The sequence below is a fragment of the Marmota monax genome, unplaced genomic scaffold (genome assembly GCF_021218885.2).
Source record: "Marmota monax isolate L192 unplaced genomic scaffold, Marmota_monax_Labrador192_F-V1.1 WCK01_AAM20220418_F8-fsc00149, whole genome shotgun sequence".
Taxonomy (NCBI): domain Eukaryota; kingdom Metazoa; phylum Chordata; class Mammalia; order Rodentia; family Sciuridae; genus Marmota; species Marmota monax.
The window spans coordinates 2,340,319-2,365,947 of NW_026693170.1; the positions used below are offsets into that span (position 1 = coordinate 2,340,319).

At 58.4% G+C, this 25,629-nt stretch overlaps 2 protein-coding genes across 11 annotated transcripts in view; both read right to left on the reverse strand.

Annotated features, from left to right (window-relative positions):
• Positions 1–9,119, reverse strand: Bcam (basal cell adhesion molecule (Lutheran blood group)). Its single transcript, XM_046455763.2, has 15 exons — positions 8,987–9,119; positions 7,134–7,255; positions 6,443–6,671; positions 6,289–6,359; positions 5,996–6,092; positions 5,729–5,911; positions 5,140–5,276; positions 4,660–4,816; positions 2,446–2,564; positions 2,210–2,351; positions 1,932–2,068; positions 1,621–1,765; positions 1,397–1,541; positions 472–589; positions 1–397 (listed from the first exon to the last, which is right to left on the reverse strand). The coding sequence occupies exons 1-15, from the start codon at positions 9,066–9,068 to the stop codon at positions 392–394; spliced, it is 1,890 nt and encodes a 629-aa protein (XP_046311719.1). The 5' UTR covers positions 9,069–9,119; the 3' UTR covers positions 1–391.
• The window catches only part of Cblc (Cbl proto-oncogene C), a 22,642-nt gene continuing 4,146 nt past the window's right edge, over positions 7,134–25,629 (reverse strand). The window contains exons 5-13 of one of the 10 annotated variants that reach the window (XM_058582957.1): positions 24,144–24,281; positions 20,573–20,660; positions 19,834–19,965; positions 19,119–19,259; positions 18,702–18,782; positions 11,295–11,462; positions 8,579–8,701; positions 7,899–8,048; positions 7,134–7,255 (exon numbers count right to left, since the gene is read on the reverse strand). In XM_058582957.1, the coding sequence (XP_058438940.1) occupies positions 7,208–7,255; positions 7,899–8,048; positions 8,579–8,701; positions 11,295–11,462; positions 18,702–18,782; positions 19,119–19,259; positions 19,834–19,965; positions 20,573–20,660; positions 24,144–24,281 (1,069 nt within the window). In that variant the 3' untranslated portion in view covers positions 7,134–7,207. Of the gene's footprint in view, positions 7,256–7,898; positions 8,049–8,578; positions 8,702–9,621; positions 9,674–11,294; positions 11,463–13,233; positions 15,398–15,501; positions 15,618–18,701; positions 18,783–19,118; positions 19,747–19,833; positions 19,966–20,572; positions 20,661–24,143; positions 24,282–25,629 lie in introns of those variants that run through there. The other 9 variants (XM_058582961.1, XM_058582958.1, XM_058582959.1 and 6 more) reach the window with 9 other exon arrangements.

Genomic DNA, 25,629 nt, shown 5'->3' on the forward strand with positions numbered 1-25,629 from the left:
TGGTGTCGCCATGTCAGATAGCCTTTATTCCAGACTCCAGTGTCCACAGATGGTGGGCTGGGGGTGAGGGTGGGCAGGGGCTCCAGTGTCAGACTATGCAGCAGGACGTCAGGTGGGGGGAACCAGCAAGAGAGGCAGGAGGTAAAAATAGCCCCGGCCGGGGACCCTCGGTGCCTTGTCCCAGGCAGGGCCCTGGGCTTGGGTCCAGGAGCTATTCTGGGGCCTGGGAGAGTCACCATCCCTGGAGGAAGGCCCCCTCCCAGCCACCCCCGGCCCCCCTCCCTCCCAGAGGCAGAGGAAGGAAGGGAGGGTCCGAGAGAAGGAAGAGGGGGCGGGCAGGGTTCTGATGCCCGCAGCTCTGTCCAGTGACAGCCTGAGGAGGTCCTTGGGCTCAGCACTGTGGAGAAAGTGGGGCGCTCAGCTTGTGCTCCGGCAGGTCCCTGTCACCAGGGGGCCCAGGCCCTCACTCACCTCGTCTCCAAAGCCCCCGCTGCCACCCCTGGCTCCTCCAGAGGAACCTCCCACGAGAAGGCCCTTCTGCTCTGGCCGCTGGGACCCTGAGTGGCTCAGCTCTGGCTCCCCAGGTGGCCTGTAGGGAGAAGGGCCCCGCGGGGAAGTGGTCACGTGGGGGAAGGACCTGGGCTGGGCTGGGGTGGTACTGGGTTAGGGACGGTGGCGGGCAGAGGGCTGGAGTGTGGGGTGGGGCTGGAGGGATGGCCAAGGGGTCGGCAGATCTGGTGGGGCCCCTTTGTGAGGGGTCTGCAGCGGCTGTGGGTTGGGGCTGAGGTGCCCTAGGCCAGGGGTCGGGATGAGCGTAGAGGGGAGACAGTCTGGGGTGGTAACGGCTGGGGTCAGGAGATGGCCAAGGAAGTTCTTTTGTTTATAGACATCAGGGGCTGACCCCTGAGGGGCGCTTAACCACTGAGGCACGTCCCCAGCCCTTTTGTATATTTTATTCAGAGACAGGGTCTCGCTGAGTTGCTTAAGGCTAAGCTGCTGGGGCTGGCTTTGAATTGAGATCCTCCTGCCTCAGCCTCCTGAGCCGTAGGGACGTTCTGAGTGGCGACGGGCTGAGACTGGAGAGCTGGCATTGGGATGGGGTCAGGGCCACGTTGGCGTTGGGGTGGGGGTGGGGATGGGGAGGAGCAGATGAAGTGATGAGGACACGGGCTGCAGCAGCGGGGGTGGGAGTGCTGAGAGGGACTTGGGGACAGGTCTGGGTGGGCTGAAGTTGGCGAGGCAGCCTTGGGGGAGGAGGCGGGCTGGGGCAGTGTGGCTTGGCTGGCCGTGAACTGGGCTGCGGGTGGAGGGGGCAGGGTTTGGGGCTGGGCAGAGGGCGTGGCCTGGTGGCTGTGGGCTGGGCATGGAGGGACGGCTGGGGTCCTAAGACACTCACGGGGACCCTTTCTCTCTCCGCCGGCAGCAGCCAGGGCGCCCCTTACGTCTCATGCAGTAGAAGGCGGCCACCACGAGGAGCAGGAGGCCCACGCTGACGGCCACGGCCATGACGGCCACTCCGGCCTGGGCCGTCTGGGGGGCCACTGCAGGGAGAGGGAGGGCGGAGGGGCTCAGTCGGGGCTCGTGGCCCCCTCCCGGCTCCCCTCCCCCAGGGCTGCTCACCTGTGCCGAAGTGGAAGACGTGGCTGACCCTCCCGTGGGGGTTGGAGGCCTCACAGGCGACGCCCTCGCGTCCCAGGGCACTGGTCACCTTCAGGGTCAGGGAGCTGCTCACCCAGCCCTGCCCTCCGAGGACTGGCTCTGCAGGCTGTGGAGGCTGGGGTCAGGCCGGCCCAGGGACCAAGGGCAGGGCTGAGGGCAGAGGTGAAGGTGTCCAACCCCCCAGAGTCTGGGGACGGGAGCGGATCCGTGAAGGTCAGGGTCTCCCGCGGGGCTTAGTGAGGGAGGTGCAGGTGCAGAGGACAGTCCCTTACACGGCCACCCAGCTGACTCCAGGTGAGTTCAGGCTCCGGGTGGCCCCGGGCCGAGCAGGTCAGCCTGACTTCGTCCCCCTCCGTCCAGCCGCCCTCTGCCTTGGGCTCCATCTCCTCTGCCCTTAGCTCGGGCGACCCTGTGGGTGGGTGGCGACCAGAAAAAAGACAGTGGGAGGCACACGTGGGAAGGGAGAGGAAGGGGAGAGGGGACAGGGGCCAGACCACCCCGCCGGTCCCCCTGGCGGTCTTCCCCACCCGAGCTGACTCCCGCCCCGAACCTTGGACCAGCAGCTTGAAGCTCCGGACGCGGCTGAGGAAGGGGACGGTGGACATGGAGGCCTCGCACACGTAGGTGCCAGCAGAGTCGAAGGTGACGGGGCTGAGAGAGAGTGTGGGGCCGTCCCCCAGGGGCACTGAGTCCTGGGAGGGGAGGAGAAAGCCAGGCAGAGCCATGAGGAAGGGCGGGTGGAGGCCAGGGGTGCGGGTGGAGGCCGGAGGCCCCTTTCCTTCCCACCTTGGTCCAGCGCAGGGTGGGGGCGGGCAGGCCTGGCGCGGAGCAGTTCACTGCGGTTCGGCTGCTGTTGAGGAGCACGGAGAGCTCCTCCCCGGTGCTGAGCTCCAGGGGGTCTAGGTCTGGAGAAGGGGACAGCATGTCACCTTCCCCAGCCCTCACCCACTCTAGGGCTCTCCAGGGCTGCCCGGGTGGACACTGATGGACAATCGTCAGCAGAGAAGACCTGATTCAGTTCCAGGCCCTTGGGCCACACTTAGGAATATATGCCAAGCTCGGCCACTTTCCTCCAGAGGGGACATCTGAGCCCAAGGTTAATGGACGACCTTGGGAGAGAGGTGCTCCTGGGACTTTCCAACCTTTTTTTTTTTTTTTTTTACTGAAGATACTTTACCACTGAGTCACATTCCCGTCCCTTTTTATTTTGGGGGAGGTCTCAGTGAGTTGTCCACTCTGGCCTTGAACTTGTGATCCTCCTGCCTCAGCCTCCCAAGTGGCTGGGATTACAGGCATGTGCCATGGCGCCTGGCCACCCAGACCACCCCTGAGCGACACCCAGCCCTCCATCCTCCTTTTCACCCAACACTCATCATTTCTTTAAGACTCTATTTGTTCTGCCCCCTCCCCCACGAATCCTCCTGCTTCCTTCCAGCGCTAATCCTTGGGTGCACCTGTCTTGGGTACCCTAACCCTAACCCTCCCTGCCCTATTCAGTGAACCCTCCACAGACCAAGTGCATACTGGTTCCATCTCCCCTCTGCTTCAAATCTGGCTCCCTGCTACCCTTGGCGTTATGGCCAAACTCCTTGATGCTGCCCAGGAGTTCCTGCCTGGTCTGGCCCTGTCCCACCTTGTTGCCCATCCCCCACTGTCCTCTCTTGCCTGCTAAGTTCCAGCCACCCTGCCTCTTACTGGCTTTCTCGAGGACACCAAGTCCTGCCCTGCCTCAGGGCCTTTGCACCCACTCACTCTGCCCACAGTGTATCTCATCTAGATCTTTGTGTGTCTGCTTTCACTCTTCAGTTTCTTACTCGCGTGTCCCCTTCTCACAGAGGCCTCCCGGCCCCCTGTTGAGGACACACAGATTTCCTCACAGCACTGAAGGATCTGTTCTCCCAGCTGCTGAGGATAGCAGCTGCCAGCCCTCAGCTGTCAGCCCTCTCTGGGAACTGCCTCAGCTGCAGGGAGCCCCTGGTCCAAGGTCATGCCCCCTTCCCCGGGCAGCACACTGGAAAGGTCCAGCCCACTTATTCCAACTAGGGACAACTGTGAGGGACCGCCCTGGCATCCCAGGTTCCTGTGGGTCCAACCAAGGCCTTCTTTAGACAAGGGCCACATCTTGTCCCCTGCCCAATCTTGCTTCCTCCAGCTCCTGACTCCTAACAGAGGTGGGTCCCCAGGGACTCCCTGGAACTTTCTGCCCCTGGACCCCCATGTCACTATCAGGTGACAAATGGCAAACTTTCCCATCTAAAAGAGTCCCCGCTCCTCCGGGCCAGTTCTTGGATCTTATCAGTGTCATGACACATAGATAACACCGGTGCTAGTGGAAGGGTCTCATTTAGCATTTAACGTCCCTCTTCCCTACCAGGGTGGCTGGAGACTGGTTGGTCTGGCTCACAGACGTGTCCCCAGTACCTACTGCAGAGCAGACTCTAGGGAGGGATGCTAAGGAAAGCTGAGCTTTGCCTTGTAAAGTTAACTGCGCAGGCGTCTTAGAGACCCAGATGTAAGAGACCGGTTGGAAGTCCACGGGAGACAGGATGGGGACTCGCTCAGGCGGGGTGGGGAGAGAGCCTTGAAGGGGAGAAGGGTCAGCGGATAGCGAAGCTGGCCAGGTGGGCCTTGAAAGCTGAGCTTTCTCCCCTGGGCCCTGGGGAGCCGTGACTGGTGCTAAGTGTGTGTGGGGGGATCAGGTGTGTGCTCTGGAAGGAGCTCTCCGGCAGCTGGTGCAGGTACACTGGAGGAGGCAGGCAGGGGCCCCGGGGAGGGGAACAGAGCAGACACCCCAGCAAGACAGGAAGCAGAAGGGAGATGGAACCAGTATGCACTTGGTCTGTGGAGGGTTCACTGAACAGGGCAGGGAGGGTTAGGGTTGGGTTCCCTGACTGTTCAGACAAGTCAGGATGAGCAGAGTAAATGCCGGGCTGTGGACGCAGGGCCCCCTCCCCTCCCGCTCTCCGTGGCCCCCTCCCGCTCCCTGGGGCGCTCTCTCACAGGCCACACGCAGCTCCAGGGTCTTGGTGAGCTGGACCTCCTCAGCGGCATCGTAATCTTCTACTCTGCAGCCGTAGGTCCCGCTTTGGCTCCGGTTCACCCCCACCAGGGTCAAGTTGCCCTCCAGGTTTATGGTCAGCACTTTCTCCTGCTTGTCCTGGGTGGCCAGAGAGAGGAACCGGGCTCAGGGGCCACCCTGGTCCAGTGGGGTCAGGGGTCACCGTCTCAGGAGCTTTGCAAAGCCCAGAGGCACTCAAGTCCCAATGACAGGTTGGGGTCTGGGGTGTGGCTCAGCAGAGCGCTTGTCTAGCATGCACAGGCCCTGGGCGCCAGCCCCAGGGTCGCAAAAAAAAAAAAAAGAAAAAAAAGAAAGAAAGAGTAAAAGAAAAAAGGGAGAAAGAAAAAGAAAAGAAAGTTAGTGCAGGTTAGTAAGTGCAGAGATCGGGGCCACGAATCCAAAGGGACTGTGGGGTGGGTCACCTGAAGGCGGAAGAACGTGTACTCCGGGCTGGGGCTGCCGTCCCCCTGGCAGAGCAGCTGGATAGAGTCGCCCTCACGTACCCAGCCCTCTGTGGTAGACGGGCTGCCCACCCAGAACCGCACATGTTCCGTGGGATCTGGGGGCAGGGCAGGGAAGACAGGAGTCATGATCAGGGTCAATGTCAGACGAAGAGAGAGACGGCAGCCTTGGCCCAAGGTTAGGGATCGTTTGTTTCAAGGGTCAGTTCATCTTCTGAGAGTGGGCACCAGAGGTCAGAGGTTGATAAGCTGAGGGTACAGGTGGAGGATCAGAGGTGGATGTGGGTGACATGTCAGTGGGACATTTGGGGCCAGATGTCATGTGGGGACCCTGTTCAGTGTGAGAGGGTGGAGCAGTCCACGGGGTTTGAGGAGCCAGCAGAGGTCAGGATGGGGCCTGAGTTACCATCTGAGGTCAGAGGCCAGAGGTCAGCAGCCAACACCTCTCATGTTTCAGCAGGAGGTGGGGTGAGCAGAGGGGAGCGTGGAGGGTTGGGCCTCCGTGTGGTGTGGATCCCAGGTCAGGGCTTGGGGGACCATGGGGACTCACAGTGCAGGGTGAGGTGGAAGGGGCTGCTGTCCAGGCGGCCCTGGTTACCCAAGGGCAGGCTGTAGTGCGCAGCGCAGTGGAAGCTGGCCTCCCGGTCCAACTTGCGGGGCCGCAGGTAGAGGGTGCTGGTGAGGGACTGCAGGCCCGAGGCCTCGCGGACTGTCCGGCTGGTCATGTAGCCCTCTAGGAATGAGGGAGGGGGCGCTCAGCCAGCCTCCTGGCCTGGCCACTCCCACCTGGGGCTCTCTGGGTCCCTGTGCTGCTCACCAGAATTCACCTCCATGGGCACGTCCAGGAGCTGCCCATTTCTATACCACGTGATCCAGGGGGCTGGGTTCCCATTCCGGCTGCTGCAGGTGGCAATCTGAGGCAGACATGGGCGTGGCCCTGGGCTTTGGGCCAGGACCCTGAAGTCTGGGTCCCCTCTTCCCTCCATCTCTCCCCATTAGATGCAGGAGTCCGGGCTCCCTCTCCCCAGAGCCCTGTCCCCTGCTGCTCAGACTAAGCAGCCCAGAGCCCTCCCCCCCCAGGACCCTGGCATCAGGGTTGTCCCGAGGTACCTCTTGGGCCAACTCTTCCATCACGGACAGTGTCCCTCGGTTGGGGATCACCTCAGTGGTCTCTGGTATTGCTGTGGGGAACACGTTCATGTCAGGAGGCCTTCCCCGGATCCTCGCCTGCCTGGCCCCTCTTGGGGTGCCTGGGGACACTCACCGAACACGCGGAGCTTTGCGGTGGCCTCAGTGGTGCCCGCAGCCCCAGCTCTCAGCACGCACACATAGTCCCGCTCGTCGCCCACCTGGGCCTGGGGCAGCACCAGGCGCCCCTGGGAGTCCAGCTGGTACGGGGGGCTGCGGCCCCGGAAGTCATGCACTGTGCCTTGGAGCTGGGAGCCCTGCTGCTCAACAGAGGCCAGGCGGTGGCGCGTGCCGGAGCGGTCGGTCTGTGTGTGGGGGGATGTCTCAGCTCTGGCCACCGAATCTCACTCTGTCACCCTCCCTGTCCTCCTGCTGCCATCCTGGCCTCTCCCCTCCCTTCCTCTGTGTCCCTCTCCCCCATCTCTGTGCCCGTCTCTCCTCCCCGTCTCCACTCTGCTGCCCTCAGTTCTCAATTCCTCTCCTCCTCTCCAGGCTCCGGCTTTCTCAGTGTCTGTCCCCATGTGGTCCCTCTCCCGAAAGCCAGCGTTCTGAAGGACTCCCTCTATCCTCGGCCCTGTCCAGGACCTTGGAGAGGCCTTTCCCCTCTCCCCTGGCCAAGCCCCAAGTTCCCATCTGTAAAGTGGAAACACAGGTGGACGGCCCTTTCAAAGCCCTCTGGATTCTGAAGAGGACATCCCTGGTGTGTCCTGATTCCCTGTCCCTCCTGCTCCCCAGCCTGGTCCCCAGACCCCCAGCCAAACACTCACAAGGAACCATTCCAGCACAAAATGGTCAGGGTTCTCCAAGGGGGTACAGTCCAGGGTGACCGGCTTTCCTTGCATCACCTCCACCAGTGGAGGCACAGACACATGCACCTTGGCCTGGGAACCTGCAGGACAGCAGTCAAGCTCTCCCACGGCCACCTACAGAGCCCCTTCCAGACAGGACCCAGGGTCCAGGCCCAGCCTCCTCCCTCAGGGTCTGTGTCTCCCAGCCCCATGAGCATTTCTTGCCCCGTCTCCCTTCACCTGCAGAACTAAAGCCCCCCCCCCCAGGGTCCCTGGGATTACACTTCATCTGTCCTGGCTTCTTCACTAGAGCAAACGCCCCTCAAGGGCAGGGCCAGGCCTGGCTCCTCCCCTGCCTCCAGCACCCTGGGCAGGGACGGTGCAGCGACACAGACACAGCGTAGAGGTCTCTCTCCACCGGCACCTCTCACCCCGGGTCTCCTGCTCAGCCCCTGGCCCCGCCTTTCCCTGCTCTCCCCCAGACTCCATCTCTGAGCTCCTGGGCCCTTCTGTTCTCTCATGCGTGGGGGGCTGGGGTGTGGGCTGCTGCTGAGGGCCGGAACTGAGGGCTGAGGCAGGGATGGGTGTGTGGGGGTGGTGAGGGGGGACAGGGCTGGGCAGGTTTCAGGAATGTGGGAGGGACAGGCTGGCTGAGACCTGCCCAGCCTGGCGCCAGAGCCCCCTACCCGCCCCTTGGCCCCCCTGTCTCTTTAATAGAGCAGTGAAGAGGGTAAGGTGAGTCACCTCAGCACAGGAGAGGGGCAGGCCAGGATTTGGGGTCCAGAGGGAGAAGGCAGATGGGGACCTGGACTCAGGTCCTAGGGAGAGGGGCTGGGGGCCTGGACTCCCAGGGCCTGGAGGCGTAGGAGGCTGGGTCCCAACTCCCATCAGGTCCTGGCAGATAGAACAGTTCCTGTGGGAACTCCATGCTCTCCTTACCCTCTGGGCTGGCATCCTGGCACCGCCCTCAGTTCTTAGAACTTGTCTACCGCTCCCCGCCCAGCCTGGCCCAGGCCTACCCCTGGGGACCCTCTATTTACCATGCTTGTACCAATCCAGGCCCCAACTTCTGGCCCCAGTTTCCCCCAGGGGAGTGAACAGGGGCCAGGCTGGTGCCCGGGGATGGGTCTGAACAGCAGACAGCCAGGGTAGGCAGAGATGCCCTCTCTCTCTTCTCGATCTCTTTCATATGCCTGTTCCCTTGTCCCCAGCCTCAGGGTCCTCTCCCCTCCCTCCACCTTGCAGGTGCATGGATTTATCTGGGGCCCCAGGAAGGGGATCTGTCACTCGGAAACACTTTGCCCAGGGCTGGTACTCTGGCCCTTTCCAAGGGAGGCCCATTCTTTATTGAACTGGGACTCTGAATTTAGGCTGGGGACATCCTCAAATTGTATGAATCACTGGTTTAGGCATAGGGTCCCTACCTTTTCATAGGGGTGCCTATATCTCTCGAAACTTGAGAATCTTTGAGGGGACAGCTCTGGGGTTTTGGTCTTCTGTGTCATGGGGAAAGCCACCTTGGCCACCAGGCGCTTGGACTCTTGGGTCTGAGGGAACAGGAGCCGAAGGGCTCAGATTCTAGGGGACACGGCCCAGATTCCAGGGTCCCCGACTTGGGAAGGGTCTCACTTCTCAGGTGGTCTCTTCCCCAACTTTCCTGCCTGACTGTCCCAGTCTTTCGCTAGGAGGGGCACTCCCCCACGCCACCTTGTCCCTCCTCCGGGGGATCCCCAGATTTTGCTTCCTGGGGCGAGCGAGGGGCCCTTCCCCTCGCCTTCCCGCGTCCCCGGGGGCCGCCCCCAGTGCCGCCCTGCTCTCCGCGGGAGCCGTACCTGGGTGCGCCGCCAGCAGCAGCGCGAGCCACAGCAGGCGCGGGGCCGGGCGCGCGGTGGCGCGGGCGTCCGGGGGCTCCATGTTCGCAGCGGCGGCGGCGACTGAGCCGGGCTGGGGCTCCGCCGCTGCGGGGCTGGCACAGAGGCCCCGCCCCGGTTCCGCCCAGGCCACACCCCCTCGCCAACCTGGGCGCAGCGCCAGGACCTCCCACTGCCCGGGTGGACCTCCCACCGCCCCGCGCGGACCGGCCGGAGCTCCGTCGTCCTCGCCCCAAGCCCCCCCCCCCCCCCCCCCCCCCCCCCCGGCTGTCCCGCTTCTGCGGAGCAGCGCCTGCGGCGGGGGACCCTGACCAACCAGTCTGGCCAGTGGATGTCCCGAACTGGCATCTCAGCGGACAATCGCGGACCCGCTCCCCTTCATTCTACCCGGGGCCTTGAGACTCATTTCCACTATGGCAAGTAGCCTGGGCTTGCGTCGTGGATTTTACACCGAGTGGCCAGCAGTGGCCTCTCCCAGTTTAGCTAGTGGCCCCCAGCATTACCAGTGTCCCAGAGCAACTGCTCCCAGTCTGCCCTGTGATGTCCTTCCCTGTGGCGGCGCCACTCACGTGACCGGTCAGTGGCTTGGAACTGACCAGTTCAATCTCTTATCTCGAATGGTCTTCAATCTCAGTTCCGCCTAGGCCTCTGTAAGGATGCGACGGAGGGGCCCGGGGCTCGCTCCCTCTCTCTGCCCTGGAAGGCCCGCCCTCTCTCCTCCCCATCCAGGGAATCCCAGGAATGTCACCCCCCTTCCTGCTTCTTCTCTCCCCTTCATTCCCTCCCCACCTTGGGGGGAGGGGAGGAGAATCCTGCTGGCGGGGCAGGTGAGTGGAGGAGGGGAGGAGGCTAGGGCACCTGGGGAGGGCCGAAGAGCCCAGCCTTGGTTGCAAGGGAGCGTTCAAGTCTGACTGAGGGAGGTCACAGATCAGACCCTCAGGACTTCTCACCGCCCAAATCGGACTGGAACAAAACCCCTAGGGTGCTGGTTGGGGCTAGGGGAAGGCGGGTGGCACTGGGTGTCTGGGAGAAGCTAGTCTAGGACCTTAGGCAGAATGTGGGGTCACTGGTCATGTTAGAAGAGGTTCCTCAGGTCTCTCAGATCATTCACTGGTAAGAATGGAGCTTTCTGCCCCTGGACCTCCATGTCACAATCAGGTGACACAGACTGTAAACCTCCCCCCTGGGTCCCTGGCTTTGCCTATTTGACCAGAGGGAGGGCTCAGTAACAGGTCAGCCTGGGAATTATTGGCCAGACTGGTCAAAGCTACTTTTTTTTAATCCATTAGTCATACAGGACAGCCATTGTTACACTGGGAAAGGTGACCTTTGGGTATTAGCATCACTACCCGCTCCTCCAGGAAGTCCTCCTTCAGGCTCCCCCATCCTCCTCAGTCCCCTGGGACCCCCACCTCAGCCCTGTGCACTCTGGGTAGTCCCTGTCTGTTGGAATAACTTTCAGTCGCAGCTAGCAAGCTAGCATCTAGGAGCAGCTCAGAAGTGCTTGAAATGTCCACGTTTGCTCAGGCCTGACAGGAGGGCCTGCAGGGTGGGGTGGAACCACATACTCAGCACTTGTGGTCAGCGTTGCCAAACTACTGGGCAAAGGGGCTTCAGGGCATGAAACCCCTGACTCAGTAAGGGCCAAAGACCCTTCCAGATTGCTTTCCACCACGACAGCAATATTTAGTTTCCTCACCATGCAGTTACTTTAGGCAGAAGATGACTGGCCTATGGATATTGTCTTGCTTATGTATGATTGACGGGCACGCCCCACTCGAACCCTGTAACAGTTGTGTGCATTCCAAAAAGAAACTGAACTACTGGACGACGACTTGAGGGGGGTCTCCAGCCAGTTCTCTCACCAGCTCCCAGAGTCTGTGTGTTGATTCCGCGTTTCTACCCCCCACGACAAGGTAGCCGAGTGACCATCAACCATGAAGGGACTTAGGAACACATACACCTGTCTGCATTGGGTCTGTCTCCCCCACTGGACCATGAACCCTGTGAGGGTCGGGGCTCTCTGGGTTACCGTTGTGTCCCCCACCCAGACCCAAAGCAGGTACTCAGGGAAGGTTTGCAAGGTGCAAACTCAGAGGTCCACAGGCTTACATGCAAATTCCACCCAGACTGGTCATCGCAGGACACACTACATGGACACAGTCACCTTCCAAGACAGCCCCAAGGGCTCCCTAGGACAAGCTTACACCCTGGGACCCCAGACAGCAACTCCATGGCTCTTCTGTCCCTGGCTTGTGGGCCTGCTTACCTGGGCAGGACTTGGGTAGGTGCCCTCGTCAGCCACCTGCTCTCCACCTTCAAGAACCCAGCCTGGGCTGGGGATGTGGCTCAAGAGGTAGCGCTCGCCTGGCATGCGTGCGGCCCGGGTTTGATCCTCAGCACCACATACAAACAAGGATGTTGTGTCCGCCGAAAACTAAAAAATAAATATTAAAAAATTCTCTCTCTCTCTCTCTCTCTCTCTCTCTCTCTCTTTAAAAGAAAAAAAAAGAACCCAGCCTGTTAAGGTGCCGGGTGAGGCCAGATGTGTAAGAAAGAGAGAAGTCAGACACCCCAGCTTTGGCTGCGCACAGACTTGCAGGAACTGCTATTGTTAACGTCAACTGCCTGTCATCTACAATTTAGTCTCACTAGACAGCCACAGGGATCTTGTTAAAAATCTGCTTGTGTCAACCTTGGCTTCTGTCTCACAGTAAAAACTAACGTTCTATCTGTGGCTTACAAGACCCTGGCACCTCCCTGATCCCACCTACCACCCACATGGGCCCCTGCTGCCATGCCGTTCCTCCGACACACCAGCTTCAGCCCCAGCATCTGCTCTCCCCTCTGCTGGGCCAGTCCTGGCCTGAGCAGCTTCCGCCTGGCTTCCAATCTCCTGTGACCCCCCCCCCAGTCATCATCGTTAAGGTTCTGCGTGGCCATCCCATCTCGCGGCCCCTCCTGATCTCCCTTCTCTTACCACGCTTTTTCCTCCATAACGTTTATTGCTGCCAGATCCAGTATGTTTATTTCTTTATTGCTTGGCACAGACTCTAAACTCCAAGAGCAAAGGGACTGCTCTGCTTCGCCGCAGTGCCTAGGACAGTGCTTGGCATGGGATGAATAAACATTGTGCACTGAATTAAATCATTTTCCAATTCCGTCCTCGCGAGCTCATGTGTATAGACACAGGCGTGCGTCACTTAACAACCGGGGTATGTTCCGAGAAAGGCGTTGTCAGGCAATTTTGCCACCGGCTGAACATCACAGTGGCCTCGCACAGCCCAAGACGGCTATGACGTCACTGGGCCATGTGATCTTATGGGACCACTGTTGCAGTTGTGGTCCATTGTCGACTGAGAGATACTTAGGTGATGTGCCACGTGACTGTATACAGCAGTCCTTGGCTATCCATGGGAGATTGTTTCCGGGAGACCCCTCCCCAGGATGCTCAAGTCCCTTACATATAATGGCACTGTATTTGCATATAACCTATGCACACACCCCCGTATACTCTAAATCATCTCTCAATGCCTTGTAATGCCTAATACAATGTAAGTGTGATATAATCAATATACTCTATAGTTTAGAAAATAATGACAAAAAGTCTGCACGTGTTCCATATAGATGTATTTTTTTCCTGAATATTTTAGATCCAAGTTTGGTTGGATCCTTGCAGATCTGGAAGGCTGACTCTTCTCATAGACAAGTCTTATCTTTTTCTCATTTGTTTTATATATGGTGTAGCCTAATTAGCTTTCAGAGGAGTCCACAGCTTGCAGAAGATGCTCGTCATGGTGTGTGGAGGGGAATGGTTCTTCCCCCATGGTTCCAGACTTGGATCTGGAAAATGGAACTGTTGATATTTGGTGTCATATGAATGCATTTTTTTTTTTTGGTTGAGCAAAAAGAGTTACTTATACAGCGAGAGTTTAAAGAAGAGCTACTGCCTAAAGATGGCTGCACCCAATTTGTCATTTTTGCATGGTCACCTGTCTCGAGCCATCCATGGGCTGCGTGTGTGAGCTCTGCGCATTTGAGCAGTATGAGGGGACTGATGTGGCCTTGCACACTGATTGGGCTCGTGACGCAAATGTGCCTTTCCTCTCCCTCTGCCTGTGATCCCCCACAGCACCTGAAATGGGTGTGACTTGCCAAGATGTCAATCAATCTGCTGACCACAAGACATCACAAAGCAAGACTCCACCTTCCAAACCCCATTCTCTGCCTTATTTGGTGAAGAACATTCCATCCAACCTCCCTATAGATGCAATTTTTTCCCTGAATATTTTAGATCCAAGTTTGGTTGAATCCTTGCAGATCTGGAAGGCTGTGTGTGTCCCCCCTCTAAAATAAAAAGAATCCGGTACATGCTCTCTTTCTAGCACTGCCCAGCGAGGAGCTGACCCTTGGGGTCACTGAACAGTCCCGCCCTTGACCTTAGAAACTCATGTTCCTGTGCTGCATGGTTTCTTCGCCGTTTTCTTAATTACTGATATAGTCAGCTCCTTTGAATACAGCTCATCTCGCCAGCCTGGCCAGCTGGCGACAGTCACCTACAGAGCTGGACCTCCCATCAAGAGGTCAGACTTGCCAGGTGTGGTGGTGCACATCTGTCATCCCAGAGGCTTGGGAGGCGGAGGCAGGAGGATTGCAAGTTCAAAGCCAGGCTCAGCAGTTTAGCGATGCTCTGAGCAACTTAATGAGACCCTGTCTCAAAATGAAAAAAGACTGGGAATGTGGCTCAGTGGTAAAATGCCTCTGGGTTCAATCCCCAGTACCAAAAGTCACGTCTGTGTTGGATGCACAGTTGGTTGAATCCTGGGTGCAGAGGGATGGAGGTGGAGGCCGGCCTTCCTCACAGGAAACCCACCAAGCACTCCCTGGAGCAGCTGTGCTGGGGGGGCCCACGCCAGCAGGTCCAGAGCCCACTCTTGGAAGTGTGGAGACTTCAGAGACCCTGGCCAGCCTCCAACCACTCTGCGCAGGGCAGCCTGGAACCATGGACGGCTCCATTTGATGGCATCCACTCCCAGGGTGGAACCACTCAGCCGAGCCCCACCCTGGATCCGCCCAGCACCCTCAGCACTAAGGCAACCGTTGCCATCCTGCGCCATTAAGTTGGAGAGGATTTGTGATGAGCGCAGCTAATGAATGGGGCAGCCCGTCCTGCTTCTAGGGCGGCTCGGGCAGTGGGGTGACTGCAGTGTCCGGTGCTCATCGGGCACCAGCGTGTCCTCATCAGACTGGTTCTGTGGGGTGACTGTGGCTGGTGGCCGGTGCTGGCTGGCTGCCAGTCTTCTTGCTCCTTTTCCAATCCTGGCTCTCCTGTTTACTCCCGGTTTCTGTGAGTGACCCAGAATCCTCTCAATAGGTTCCCTTTCTGTCCCAAGAGGCGGCTTCTGTTGCTTGGAACTCAGTCTGTGATACATTTCAAGCCCCTTGCCATGGTCGTCTGGGCTCAGAGTCTCCTCCTGGAAGCCTTCCTGGCTTTTCCAGGCTGGGTCAGGCGTCCCTGTGCGCTCCTGCAGCCCTGGGGTCCCCCACCCCAGCCGTGCCCACCCTGGGCTCCAGGTCTCTCTCCCCCACTGGACTCTGAGCTGCAGGGGGGGCAGTGGCCGCTGCTCAGCCCAGGGCCTGGCACAGGGCCTGCCCTCAGGGTGGGGGCTGGGTTAGCCTGACGGGAGGGAGCTGGGTCCCTTGGGATTAGTGAGGAGATGGGAGATGCTTTCCCGGTGCCACATCGCCTGGCAGAAGGACCCACGGGGAATGGAGAACGAGCGATAAGAGCAGATCGTGGCGAGCCTGGGAGCCCAACTAGCTCCCAAGGAATCACGGGCTCTTTTTGACCAGGGCCGCAGTTCTGGGATGAGTCCGGGGTGATTTTGCGGTGACAGAGGAGGCAGGGGTCTGGTTTGCCGACAGCTTGGGAGGCAGGACTCCTGGAACTGGCGGAAGAGGCTGGGGACCCCATTCCCTGTGAAGCTCTGAGGGTAGATGGGGCCAGGGCCCAGCCTCTGGAGTGGACCAGGAGGGCATCAGGCCCCGGGAACGCCCTTTCCCAGTGCCAAGCTGCCCCCTGGTGGCCGCTGCCCTGCTCCTTACACACGGGAGGACCCACCAGGCTTGACAGTTTATTTCTGCCTCACAAGCCCCATCCACCCCTGCGGCTCCTTCTGCAGCTCATCTGGGCACCCTGTGATGTAGAGAGACGCGGGCGTGAGATCACTCCCCTGGGCAGAGCCGGCGGAGGGCATGGGGCTAGCTGGGGAGGGAGCCTGGAGAGTCTGGGGCTCACCTGGCCTCCAGCGTGGGGTGTGACCGCGGGTCCCACAGGGGCGGCTGGGGGCAGGAGCTTCCCTTTAGAAATTTCTGCAGGGGAGGGAGTTGGGGGCCGTGAGCTTCCTGAGTCCGGGGTGTGTCTCCCCCCCCCCTTCTTCACCCCCGAGTCTCGGGCCAGCTGTCTTTCCACTTACTCTGTGGCCCCCTCGGTGGTCTGGGGGCAGGAGGTGACATCCCAAGGGGCTGAGGCCACATTCCTGATTCTCGGCAAGGGAAGGGGAGGCCTGAGCCTGGGCAGAGGCAGAGGGGCCTGCAGGGGAAGAGATTCAGAAATGTCCCAGGTGAGGGGCGGCCTAGGGACTGGCAGTGCCAATTCACAGGGTGACACCGTGGTGGGCGAGGGGCCCTGTGACAGAGTCTTATCCCTAATCCATGCCGTCTTTTCCCCTCATGCTTCTGCCTTGAGTGGGAAAACGTTCTGTCTTGTCTGTCCGTCCGTCTGTTCATGCCTCCATCCCCTTGTCCATGTATCCCACAAACATTCCCTGAGCAGCTGAGTTCAGAAATGTGGATAAGACAGAAAAAAATAAATAAAAACTTCCCGTGCCGGAGGAACCAAGGTCTGCTGAGCCAGAGGCTGGACGTGAGCAATCAGCTCACAAACCAGGAAGTATCCTGTGTTCCAGGTCTTTCTGAGTGCGTGGGGGGGGCAGGGGAGGGCGGGGTGACCAAGACAGGAGGGCGACCAGGGAGGCCTCCAGGAGCCGGGACTGACTGGGCCGAAGCCTGAGCACAAAAAGGCGGCAGGGAAGTGGGGGTCTGCGGGCTCCTTGGAAGGTCAGCGAGGGGCTCACGGGAGCAGGGGCTGGATCTGCAGGCCCTATGGAGGGAGCAGAGGGCTTCCCTGGAGTCCCGGAGGCCTGGGGAGCTGGCAGAGGGTGCTGAGAAGTGACGGGGGATCTGATTTGGGTTCTGGTCGCCAGATCTCTCCGGCTTCACAAGCCTGAGGGTTCAGTGACCCGTGGTGTGCCAGGGTCTTGCTCAGTGACGGGGTCATCCCCTAGAGGTGGGTTTCTAAGACGGAGAACAGAGGTGTGCAGGGAGGTGCCTGATGACAGAGCCCCATGTGCAGATCATGACCGCAGTGACAGGCCACAGACACAGCCCACCGCATCCAGAGCCCATGGTGGACTCCGTGGCAGAGACGACCATCCCGCCCACTGTACAGACCAGAGGGTCCAGGCCCACAGAGGGGTGGAACATGAGTCCTGGCAGGTAGAGCCAGAGACCTGGGTCCTCATTCTGACTCCATCACCCGTGGGCTGTGTGACATTCAGCTCCTGAGCCTCACTGTCCCCTTCTGTAATCATAACAGGGCTGTCGTGACTTTATCTATTTATTAATTTGTTGTACTAGAGATTGAAGTCAGGGGCACTTTCCCACTGAGCCACATCCCCAGCTCTTTCTATTTTTTATTTAGAGCCAGGGTCTGGCTGAGTTCCTGAGGCTGACCTTGAACTTGCCATCCTCCCACCTTGGCCTCCAGGGTCACTGGGATCACAGGTGTGTGCCTGCTCCTGACCTGTGGTGACAACTGAATAGGTTCAAAAACAGTGCCAGGGCTGGGGTGTAGCTCAGGGGTAGAGGGCTTGCCTGGCAGGTGGGAGGCCCTGTGCCAAGCCCATAGCAAAAGTCACACATTAACGGTTGTCATGATGACAGTCACCTTGCTGAGAAGTAGCGAGCCCAGGGCTTTGTCTTTTGCTGTGCTTTGAAAAATGAAAGAGCAGGCATAGCTGGGTGGGCACGGTGGTGCACGCCCATAATTCCAGCCACTTGGGAGGCTGAGGCGGGAGGATTGTAAGTTTGAGGTCAGCCTCAGCAACTTAGCAAGGAGGCCCAGTCTCAAAATTAAAAACAAGGGGGGTAAGGGGGTACTGGGGATGTGACTCAGTGGTTAAGTGCCCCGGGGTTCAGTCTCCAGTACCAGAGAGAGAGGGGGGGGGGGCAGGCAGCAGCTGTTGCCTGGAATTTGAACCAGGAAGGCCTGGGGAGGAGGAAGAGGAAGGGGTTTGCCAGGAGGGAGGGCACTGGCAGGTGAACGCATGCCCATCCGACCGGAGGTGCCCCTCAGCCCTGTTCCTGGCTGGCAGTGTCCCCTGGCTGTCCCCAGGGAGCCGCTGAGTGCCTCCTAATGTTTCCATTTGCTGTTGGCTGCAGGTCCAGGTCTGTTTTTAGCCTCCCCGCCGCACCCCCAGGCCCGCCGCCCCCTTCCTGCCGGCTCCTTGTTTGCTGTGGTCGCTAATGTTCCCGGACTTCCTGCCGTTGGTTGGAGGTCGGCGCAGTATTGATCCAGGCGGGGCCTGCTCCCTCGCACCGCCCCTCCCCGCCAGGCCAGGGCCTCTGAAACTCCAGGGGTGGGAGTGGGGGAGACAGCAAGGCCCGACGCCCTTAAAAAATCAGCCCATGGGGGCTGGGCTGGGGCTCGGTGGGCAGAGCATTTCCCTGGAAGCTCAAGGCCCTGGGTTCCATCCCCGGCATGGAAAAAAAAAAGCAGATGGTTTTGGGGGGTGCTTAAAGACCCCAATGCTGGCTTATCCTTTTTCAGGCTGTGTGGCTTCAGGCCATCTCAGCCACCTCTCTGAGTGTTTTTCTTGTAGAAAATGAGGAGAGAAACATTTTCAGCTTTATAGGGCTGTTGGGAAGACTGGGCTCTGTTTATTCAACCCCTATTTATTGAGCACCTGTCAAGTATCAGTGTCAGGCACTGTTCTAGACTCTGGAGATAGAGGAGAGAATAAGGGGCTGGGGCTGTAGCTCAGTGGTAAAGCATCTGCCTGGCATGTGTGAGGCACTGGGTTCGATCCTCAGCACCACATAAAAATAAATAAAGACATTGTGTGTCCATCTACAACTAAAAAATTAAAAAAGAAAAAAGGACAAGAGAGAATAAGACAAAATCTAGACCTAAAAAGGGGTTTGGCTTAGGAAACGACACCTCCCACCCTGCCAGGTGGGGAAAATCACCAAGAGAGCATCACAGGGTGGGGTTGGAGGGTCAGGGAAGGCCTCCCGGAGAAGAAGTGGGAAACTGAGCCTGGGGAAAGGCAAGCTAGGCCAAGGGGACAGCTGGTGCAAAGGCCCTGAGGTAGGACATGTCCTGGACACGGAAGGAGAGCAAGAAACCAGTGAGAGGGATGAGTCAAGAGGAAGGCAGAGGAGAGGCCACGGAGGTGGCAGATGCCAGACCACAGCAGGGACTCACCACGGGTTCTGAGGAGGAGCACCAAGCCTGAGCCTCAGAGCCCTCAGCACCACCACCACAGGACCCTGGGGCTGAGCGAGAGACCACCCTGCCCACGCCCCCACCCCAGCCCAGAACAGCAACACTCACCACCTTCAACTGGCCTTCACTTCTGGGTCTCCCTGAGGACAGATCTAGCCGAGGGGGCAGTGGGGGAGCAGAGGGGGCCACCTAGAGGAGACGGCGGGAGAGGGGTTGTGAGCGGCCATTTTCTTCACGCCCACAGACGCTTCTGCCTGGAGGCAGGACTGGGCACAGCTCTAGACTCCAGATATAACAGAAAGCAAGACAGAGTCCCAACCCTTAGGGGACAGCATGAGAAAGCCACAGCCCCAGGCCCTGGGGGAAGCAAACACCCAGGCCTCTAGCACCCAAGGTCCAGGCCCAGCCCCCTCCCTCAGACCCAGGGTCCAGGCCCAGCCTCCTCTCTTAGCCCCAGGGTCCAGGCCCAGCCTAACATCCATCAGGCCCCGGGGCCCTGTTTCTGGCCCTGCCCATCCTGCTTACCTGCTCCAACTCCCCGTCCTCCTGGTCACTGCTGTCCTCTGGGTTCTCAATGGTGGCCCTCCCTTGGAACTGATAGATGCTCACAGCCTCTCGGCCCTTGATCTCCCGTCGGCAGAAGGGGCAGGTCTGACTCTCTGCGTGCTGGCGGGGCGGAGGACAGGTCAGCGTCTCCCTGTTCTGCACCACGTCCCTCGTCCTTGGGGACTGGGAGGACCTCTACCTCCAACCCGGCGATAGGAGGAGAGCCAGGGACAGGGAGGGAGGGGGCGGGAGCCGGGAGGGGTGGGAGGCAGGGAAGAGCCTGGGAGCCAAGGAGCGCCCATGCTGGCCCAGGGGCCAGCGGGACCTGGGCAGCAGCCTCAGGCCGGGCCTTTGCCAGGGGCATTGTGGGTCGGGCCGCTACTCTGGCCTGTGGGGGTCCCTGTCAACAGCCCTGTGCTCCCAGGCTAAGGCCCAGAGAGGCAGAGCTACTGGCTCTGGACTGCCCAGCCCTTTTCACTGATAACTGGTCCGAGAAGGAGAGCCGGGTCGCGGGTCGCGTGCAGGCCGAGGTGACACAGACCAGCTGCAGACACTGGCCCCCGAGGGAGCCCGGGCAGGGCTCTGTCCCCGGCCTCAGTTTCCCCATCTGAAAACGAGGCGCATGGGAAATGCTGTCGGGGCTTTTCCTGTAGAGGGGAGACCGGGCGAGCCGGCAGGAGAGGGTCAGCCCCACCTGCCACGCAGCCAGGCAGTGGCTGCAGAGCAGGTGGCCGCACGGCTCGATCCTCACGTCCTTGTCCCTCTCGGCGCAGATCTTGCAGAGCTCGAAGGTGGAGTTCATGGCCCAGTACAGCTGCAGCTGCTCCTGACAGGTGAGGCGACAGGGAGGACAGAACAGGTGGGCGAGACCCTGGGAGGACAGGAAGGAAGTCCCCACCCCTGTGTCCACCCTGAAGCCTCCCCCAAGTTCCAGGTCGCGGGTGTGCAGGGCTTCCGATGCCTCCTCTCTGGGGTTATCTACCCCGGGGTTGTCAGAAGCACGTAGGACGCCCCGGGAAATGTGAAGTCCAGGTGAGCAGTGAACAGAATTCGAGCGTAAGTTTATCCCAGATATTGCATGGGATATACTCACACTAGATTTGTTTTTCTTTTTTAATTCTTGGTTTCTCTTCCCCCTGGAATGGCTCCAAAGACGAAGCACTGGCGCAGGGCCGTCACTGGTAGGCACTCAAGTGCCTTAGCTGTTCTGGTGACCTAACCAGATCTTAGTTCCTTGTTTAATCCCCATGAGAACCCCCGGGAAGGAGGCAGGAGGAGCTGTAGTTTCCACAGGATGGACTGAGCCTCAGAGAGGCCAAGTAATTTACCCAAGGTCACAGAGCCATGAGGCCAGCACTCCGACCCAAGGCCAAGGTGTCCGAGCCAAGGCCGGGTGGGGATGGCAGGGGCAGTGAGGGGACCGGGGCCCTCACCTCCGACACATGGATGCGCTGGTGGGGTTCTGCGCGGCAGAGCTCTGTCAGGTCTGGGTTGTGCTTCTTCCCATCGGGGTAGAGGTAGCTGGGGAAGGGGAGAGGGGGACCCTGAGGGGGTTCCCAGGGCCCACCCCACACTGACCAGGACCCGCTCCCACAGCCTGGGGATATCTCCCTTCTTTATCCTGGGATTTCCAGAGCAGGTGTGTCCCTTGGATCCCCAGGGCAGGGCTGTGTCCCTTGGCTCTAGGAGCAGGGTCACAGCCCAGAGGCTGAGTGAATCCACAGGCCTAGGCCCCTGGGACCCCCTGCCGCCTCCAGGCCCGGCCATGACAGATTTTAGAGTTGGGGCGACCAAATCCTAGGATCTTCCAATCTGAGGACTACGAGATGGCCTCGGGGGCCATCAGCACCGCTTCTCACCTTACACAGTGCCCCGAGGCTCACACAGCAAGACCCAGAGCTGGACTGGCCGGCTCTCAGGACCCTCTGGGGTCCCATCTGGTCATTACTGCAGTCTCAGGCCAGCCGCAGAGTCACAGGACTGCTGACTGGACCCTACTGTGGCCCTTCCTAGGCTGGGCAATGCTACCTCCCTGGCCTCAGTTTTCCCATCTGTACAATGGACAGGATCCGACCAGGGGCAAAGGTGGATGGCAGAGACTAAGACAAGGCCCATAGGAGGGGGCAGCTAGGGTGACTTCAGACCCGGAAGGCCACCATGCTGGGACACACAGCTTGGTGTCCCTCCCCTCTCTCAGGCCTTGGTTTTCTCATCTGCAAAATGTTGGGAGCAGGCGACACACACCGGGTGCTGGGCAGCTCCTTCACTGAGCCCCAACCCCAAACTATTTTTTTTTTTTAATGCGGGGGGCGGGGGTGAGCCCAGGGCACTTACCCACTGAGCCAGGTCCCCAGCCCTTTTTATATTTAATTTAGAGACAGGGTCTCGCTGAGTTGCTTAGGGCCTAAGTTGCTGAGGCTGGCTCTGAGCTCAAGATCCTCCTGCCTCAGGCTCTCAGCCACGCCACTGGGATGACAGTGTGCCCCTGGCCCCTCTCATCTGTTTGTTTGTTTGTGTAGTTGGACAGCATGTCTTTGTGTGTTTATTTTTATGTGGTGCCAAGGATGGAACCCAGTACCTCACACATACCAGGCAAGTGCTCTGCACTGAGCCACAGCCCCCGCCTCTCATTTGTTCTTAACCCTGGGATCCTCTTCTCCAAGAACTCTGACCTGGAGCCGGCAGATGACTCAGGATTCGGTGGGTTCTGTGAGCCAGGGCTGCTCTGAGCCTGGCTGCCTGACTTCAAACCCCAGCTCAGTACTCTGTAGCTGTGCGACCTGGACAAATGTCTCTGCCTCTCTGTGCCTGTTTCCTGAGCTGTCAAGTAGGGAGGTAATAAACGTACATGTGGGGGCTGGGGCGGTGGCTCAGTGGTAGAGCGCTTGCCTCTCATGTGCGAGGCACTGGGTTCGATTCTCAGCACTGAGTATAAATAAATAAAGTCCATTGACAACTAAAAACAGGTCCATGAGCGTGTCTATACAAGAGGTCGTTATTTGCGGATTGCGGATTTGCCTGTCTCTAACATCGATGTGAAACCCTCAATCAATACTCTTGTGGCCGTTGACGGACATGCGCAGAGTGGCGATGGCTCTGAGCCGTCTGGTGCTCCTGGTCGGCTGGGGCGGGACAAGCAGCTGTGCCTGCCAGGGCTTGGCTCCTGGACTGTAACCCAGTGTCTTTGTCACAGTCTGTTCAGTGCCACATTCCTCCCATTTTCATGCTTTTTGTTGATTTGCTGATTTAAAGGGCCCCAAGAGTGGAACTAAAGTGCCATCTATTTGCCTAAGGGAGAGGGGGCTGGGGCGGGCCTTAGCCAGAGAATGTGCTCGGCAACTCTGTTCCCGCCTGAGCTGCAGGGCTACCGGAGGCCAGGGGTTCCCTGCGAATGAGTCAACAGTGTGTCTTAAGTTGACTTTAACAAAAACACATAAGGGTTATTATGCAGTGATTGATTGGCCAAATGTGGCCCAATACTTGTTTTTCTGAAGGTGCTGGGGCTGCAACCAGGGACTCACCCCTGCCAGGCAATCGCTGTGCCACCGAGCCTCATCCCCAGCCCTTTTTTCATTCTTATTTTGAGACAAAATCTTGCTAAATTGCCCAGGCTGGCCTTGAACTTGTGATTCTCCTGCCTCAGCCTCCTGAGTTACTGGGGCTCTAGGCGTGTGCCTCGGTGCCTGGCCCAATACATTTTTTGTTTCATTTTTGGTACCAGGGGTTGAACTCAGGGGCACTTAAACCACAGAGCTACATCCCCAGCCCTTTTTATGTTTTTAATTTTGAGACAAGGTCTCCCTGAGTTGTTCAGGGCCTCCCTAAATTGCTGAGGCTGGCCTCGAACATGGGATCCTCCTGCCTCAGCCTCAGAGTCCCTGGGATTACAGACACATGCCACAGCACATTAAAAACAAACAAACAAACAAAAAGAACTGCAAAACAAGCAAGAATAAGAATCCCTCAAAACAACAACAAAGAAAACCCAAGCATCCAATAAAAAAGTAAATAAAATAAAATAAATAATAAAACAGAAAAGGTTGGGACCTACAGGCCCTGTATGTCCCCTAGGAGCAGTGGCTCAGAATTTGAAAATTCAGACACTGAACAATTTTATAGAATATAACTAATGTGAATAATGAGAGTCAACAGCATGTCTGCTGGACGCGGTGGTCCACGCCTGTAATCCCAGCAACTCAGAAGGCTGAGGCAGGAGGATTGCAAGATGGAGGACAGCCTCAGCAATTTAGCAAGGCCTGAAGCAATTTAGTGAGACCCTGTTTCAAAATTAAAAAAACAGAAACAAAAAAATGGGCTGTGGCTGTGGCTCAGTGGTTAGAGCACTTGCTTACCAGGTGTGAGGCCCTGGGTTCAGGGGAAAAGAAATAACATTTCAAATCAAAATAAACAAAAGGACTGGGGATAGAGCTCAGAGGTGGGGCGCTTCTGGGTTCAACCCCCAGCACCCAAACAAACCAGGAGAAGGCAGCCTCCTTCCTAAATGTCACCCATCTCCTGTCCCCGATCACACAGTGTGACTGATAAGCAAGCCCCAGCGGGCGGAGGCCGGTGGGGGCACCTGCTCACCATTTGCCTGACGCCCTGGTTCCCTCCACAGCAGCGCCAAACCAGGAAAACCCTGGTCAGCGGCGGAACTCCGGAGTCCACCTGCCCCCTCCCTCCTCACCCAGAGCAGCTTCCCTGCAGGAAAAGGGGCAGCCACGCCCTGGCAGCTTCCCAGCTCTGTTTCCGCCCTACCAGTCTAGATCCTAGGGCAGGACATGGGATCTAGAAGCAAAGCTCTAGAGTCCAAGTTCAAGGTGTGGCACCCAGGGCGGCCGCCTGCTGGCCCGCCTGCAGCCTGGGTGGACAGCAGAGGTGCCCCTTCCTCGAGACCCTTGACTGCCACCTGCTGGGGAACCGCAGCATTGCAGGTTGGTGATTGGGCCAGTGTGCGTCCTCCAGGATTCTACCCACCCCAATCCTTCCAGGTCGCGCACTCACATGCCACCTTTTTGTCCTTCCAGGAGCACCTGGAACAGGGGTCTATTGGAAGGGATGGTCTGCAGGATGCTGCCATCTGAGCTCACGTACCCGATGGCCCACTGCCCCAGGCGAGTACAGCTGGGCCTGAAGATGTAGCTGGAGGGAGAGGTGGGTAGGATGGGGTGAGGGACTGGTCACTGCTGTCCCTTCGGGGAAGTCCCAGTCCCCCACCCTGTTGGGGATCCAGGTGTCTAAGTCCTTATGTCAACTTCCCATGCATGCACGGAGGGGCTAGATCCCTGTCTGGCTCTTCTTGGGATAATAATATCCCTGACGCTATTTAGAGACTCTGTCCCTCCTTCATTGAAGTTGGGACAAGCCTGACTGTGGCTTGGCCAATCAGGGTATTCTAGGATCCCTGGCCTCAGTAATCGGAGTCAGGGACCTTTGCTAGAAGTATCGAACCAGGTGCCCCAGCTTCACAAAGGTTGCTAAACTGGTGGGGTGTATAACAGTGACCCCTAGAAGCCATTTGACACCAGGCAGGGAGACCACATCTGAGAAGGACGCTAACATGGACGAAAGCAGAGACAGAGTATGAGCAGAAGCTGAGTCTCAGATTAGGACTGGAACACCTGGGTCCAGCTGAACCTGAAAGCCAAACTCTAGTCTTTTCAGTTATAGGAATTAATCAATTCCTGTTGCTTTTCCTTTAAACCAGTTTGGAGTATAATCGGAAGAACTGGAAGAGTGCAGATATATACTTGCCTTTTTTGGGCTTCTGCACTTGAGCCCTGCAAGGCTCGCAAACCTGACCTCCTATTCTCTCAACTCCTTGATGTTCCAGGGGGCTCAGCTCCCCAGTTTCTAGCCCTTTGGGGAGACCCAGCAGCTAAAAAATCCTGACTTGAAATAATTTAAAGATTCAGATGTCTGGGCGCAGTAGTGCATGCCTGTAGTCCCAGCAGCTCTGGAGGCTGAGACAAGAGAATTGTGAGTTCAAAGCCAGCCTCAGCGTTGGCGAGGTGCTAAGTTGGGCTTAGCAACTCAGTGAGACTCTGTCTCTAAATAAAATACAAAATAGGGCTGGGGGTGTCGTTCAGTGGTCGAATGCCCCTGAGTTCAAACCCCAGTAGCCCCCAAAAAAAGAAAAAGAAAGAAAAGATTCAGATGTCTCCTTTCCCAGTGTCTTGCTGCAACAGGTATGTGCGGTCATAGTCAAAATATTTTACCCAGGGCCCAGCGTCACTCTGACCAATCAGAAAGGGACCCAACCCATGCCTGTAATTCCAGCAGCTGAGGCAGGAAGATTGCAGATTGGAAGCCGGCCTCAATCGAGGCTGTAAGCAATCTAGTGAGACCTTGTCTCAAAATTAAAGAAGAAAGAGGGCTGGGGGTGTGGCTCAGTTGTTAAGTGCCCCGGGTTCAATCCCTGGTACCAAAAAAAAAAAAGACCTAATGTGGGCAGGGTCTTCAGCACCCCGTTCCCCCACCAGATGAGGCA

Excerpts from the sequence above, each read along its gene's own strand:
- Bcam (XM_046455763.2), bottom strand. The coding sequence starts at position 9,068 with ATGGAGCCCCCGGACGCCCGCGCCACCGCGCGCCCGGCCCCGCGCCTG. Across the intron at positions 6,360-6,442 it reads CGCAAAGCTCCGCGTGTTCG|CAATACCAGAGACCACTGAG; the intron begins GTGAGTGTCCCC and ends TGTTCCCCACAG. Across the intron at positions 6,093-6,288 it reads TGGAAGAGTTGGCCCAAGAG|ATTGCCACCTGCAGCAGCCG; the intron begins GTACCTCGGGAC and ends TGTCTGCCTCAG.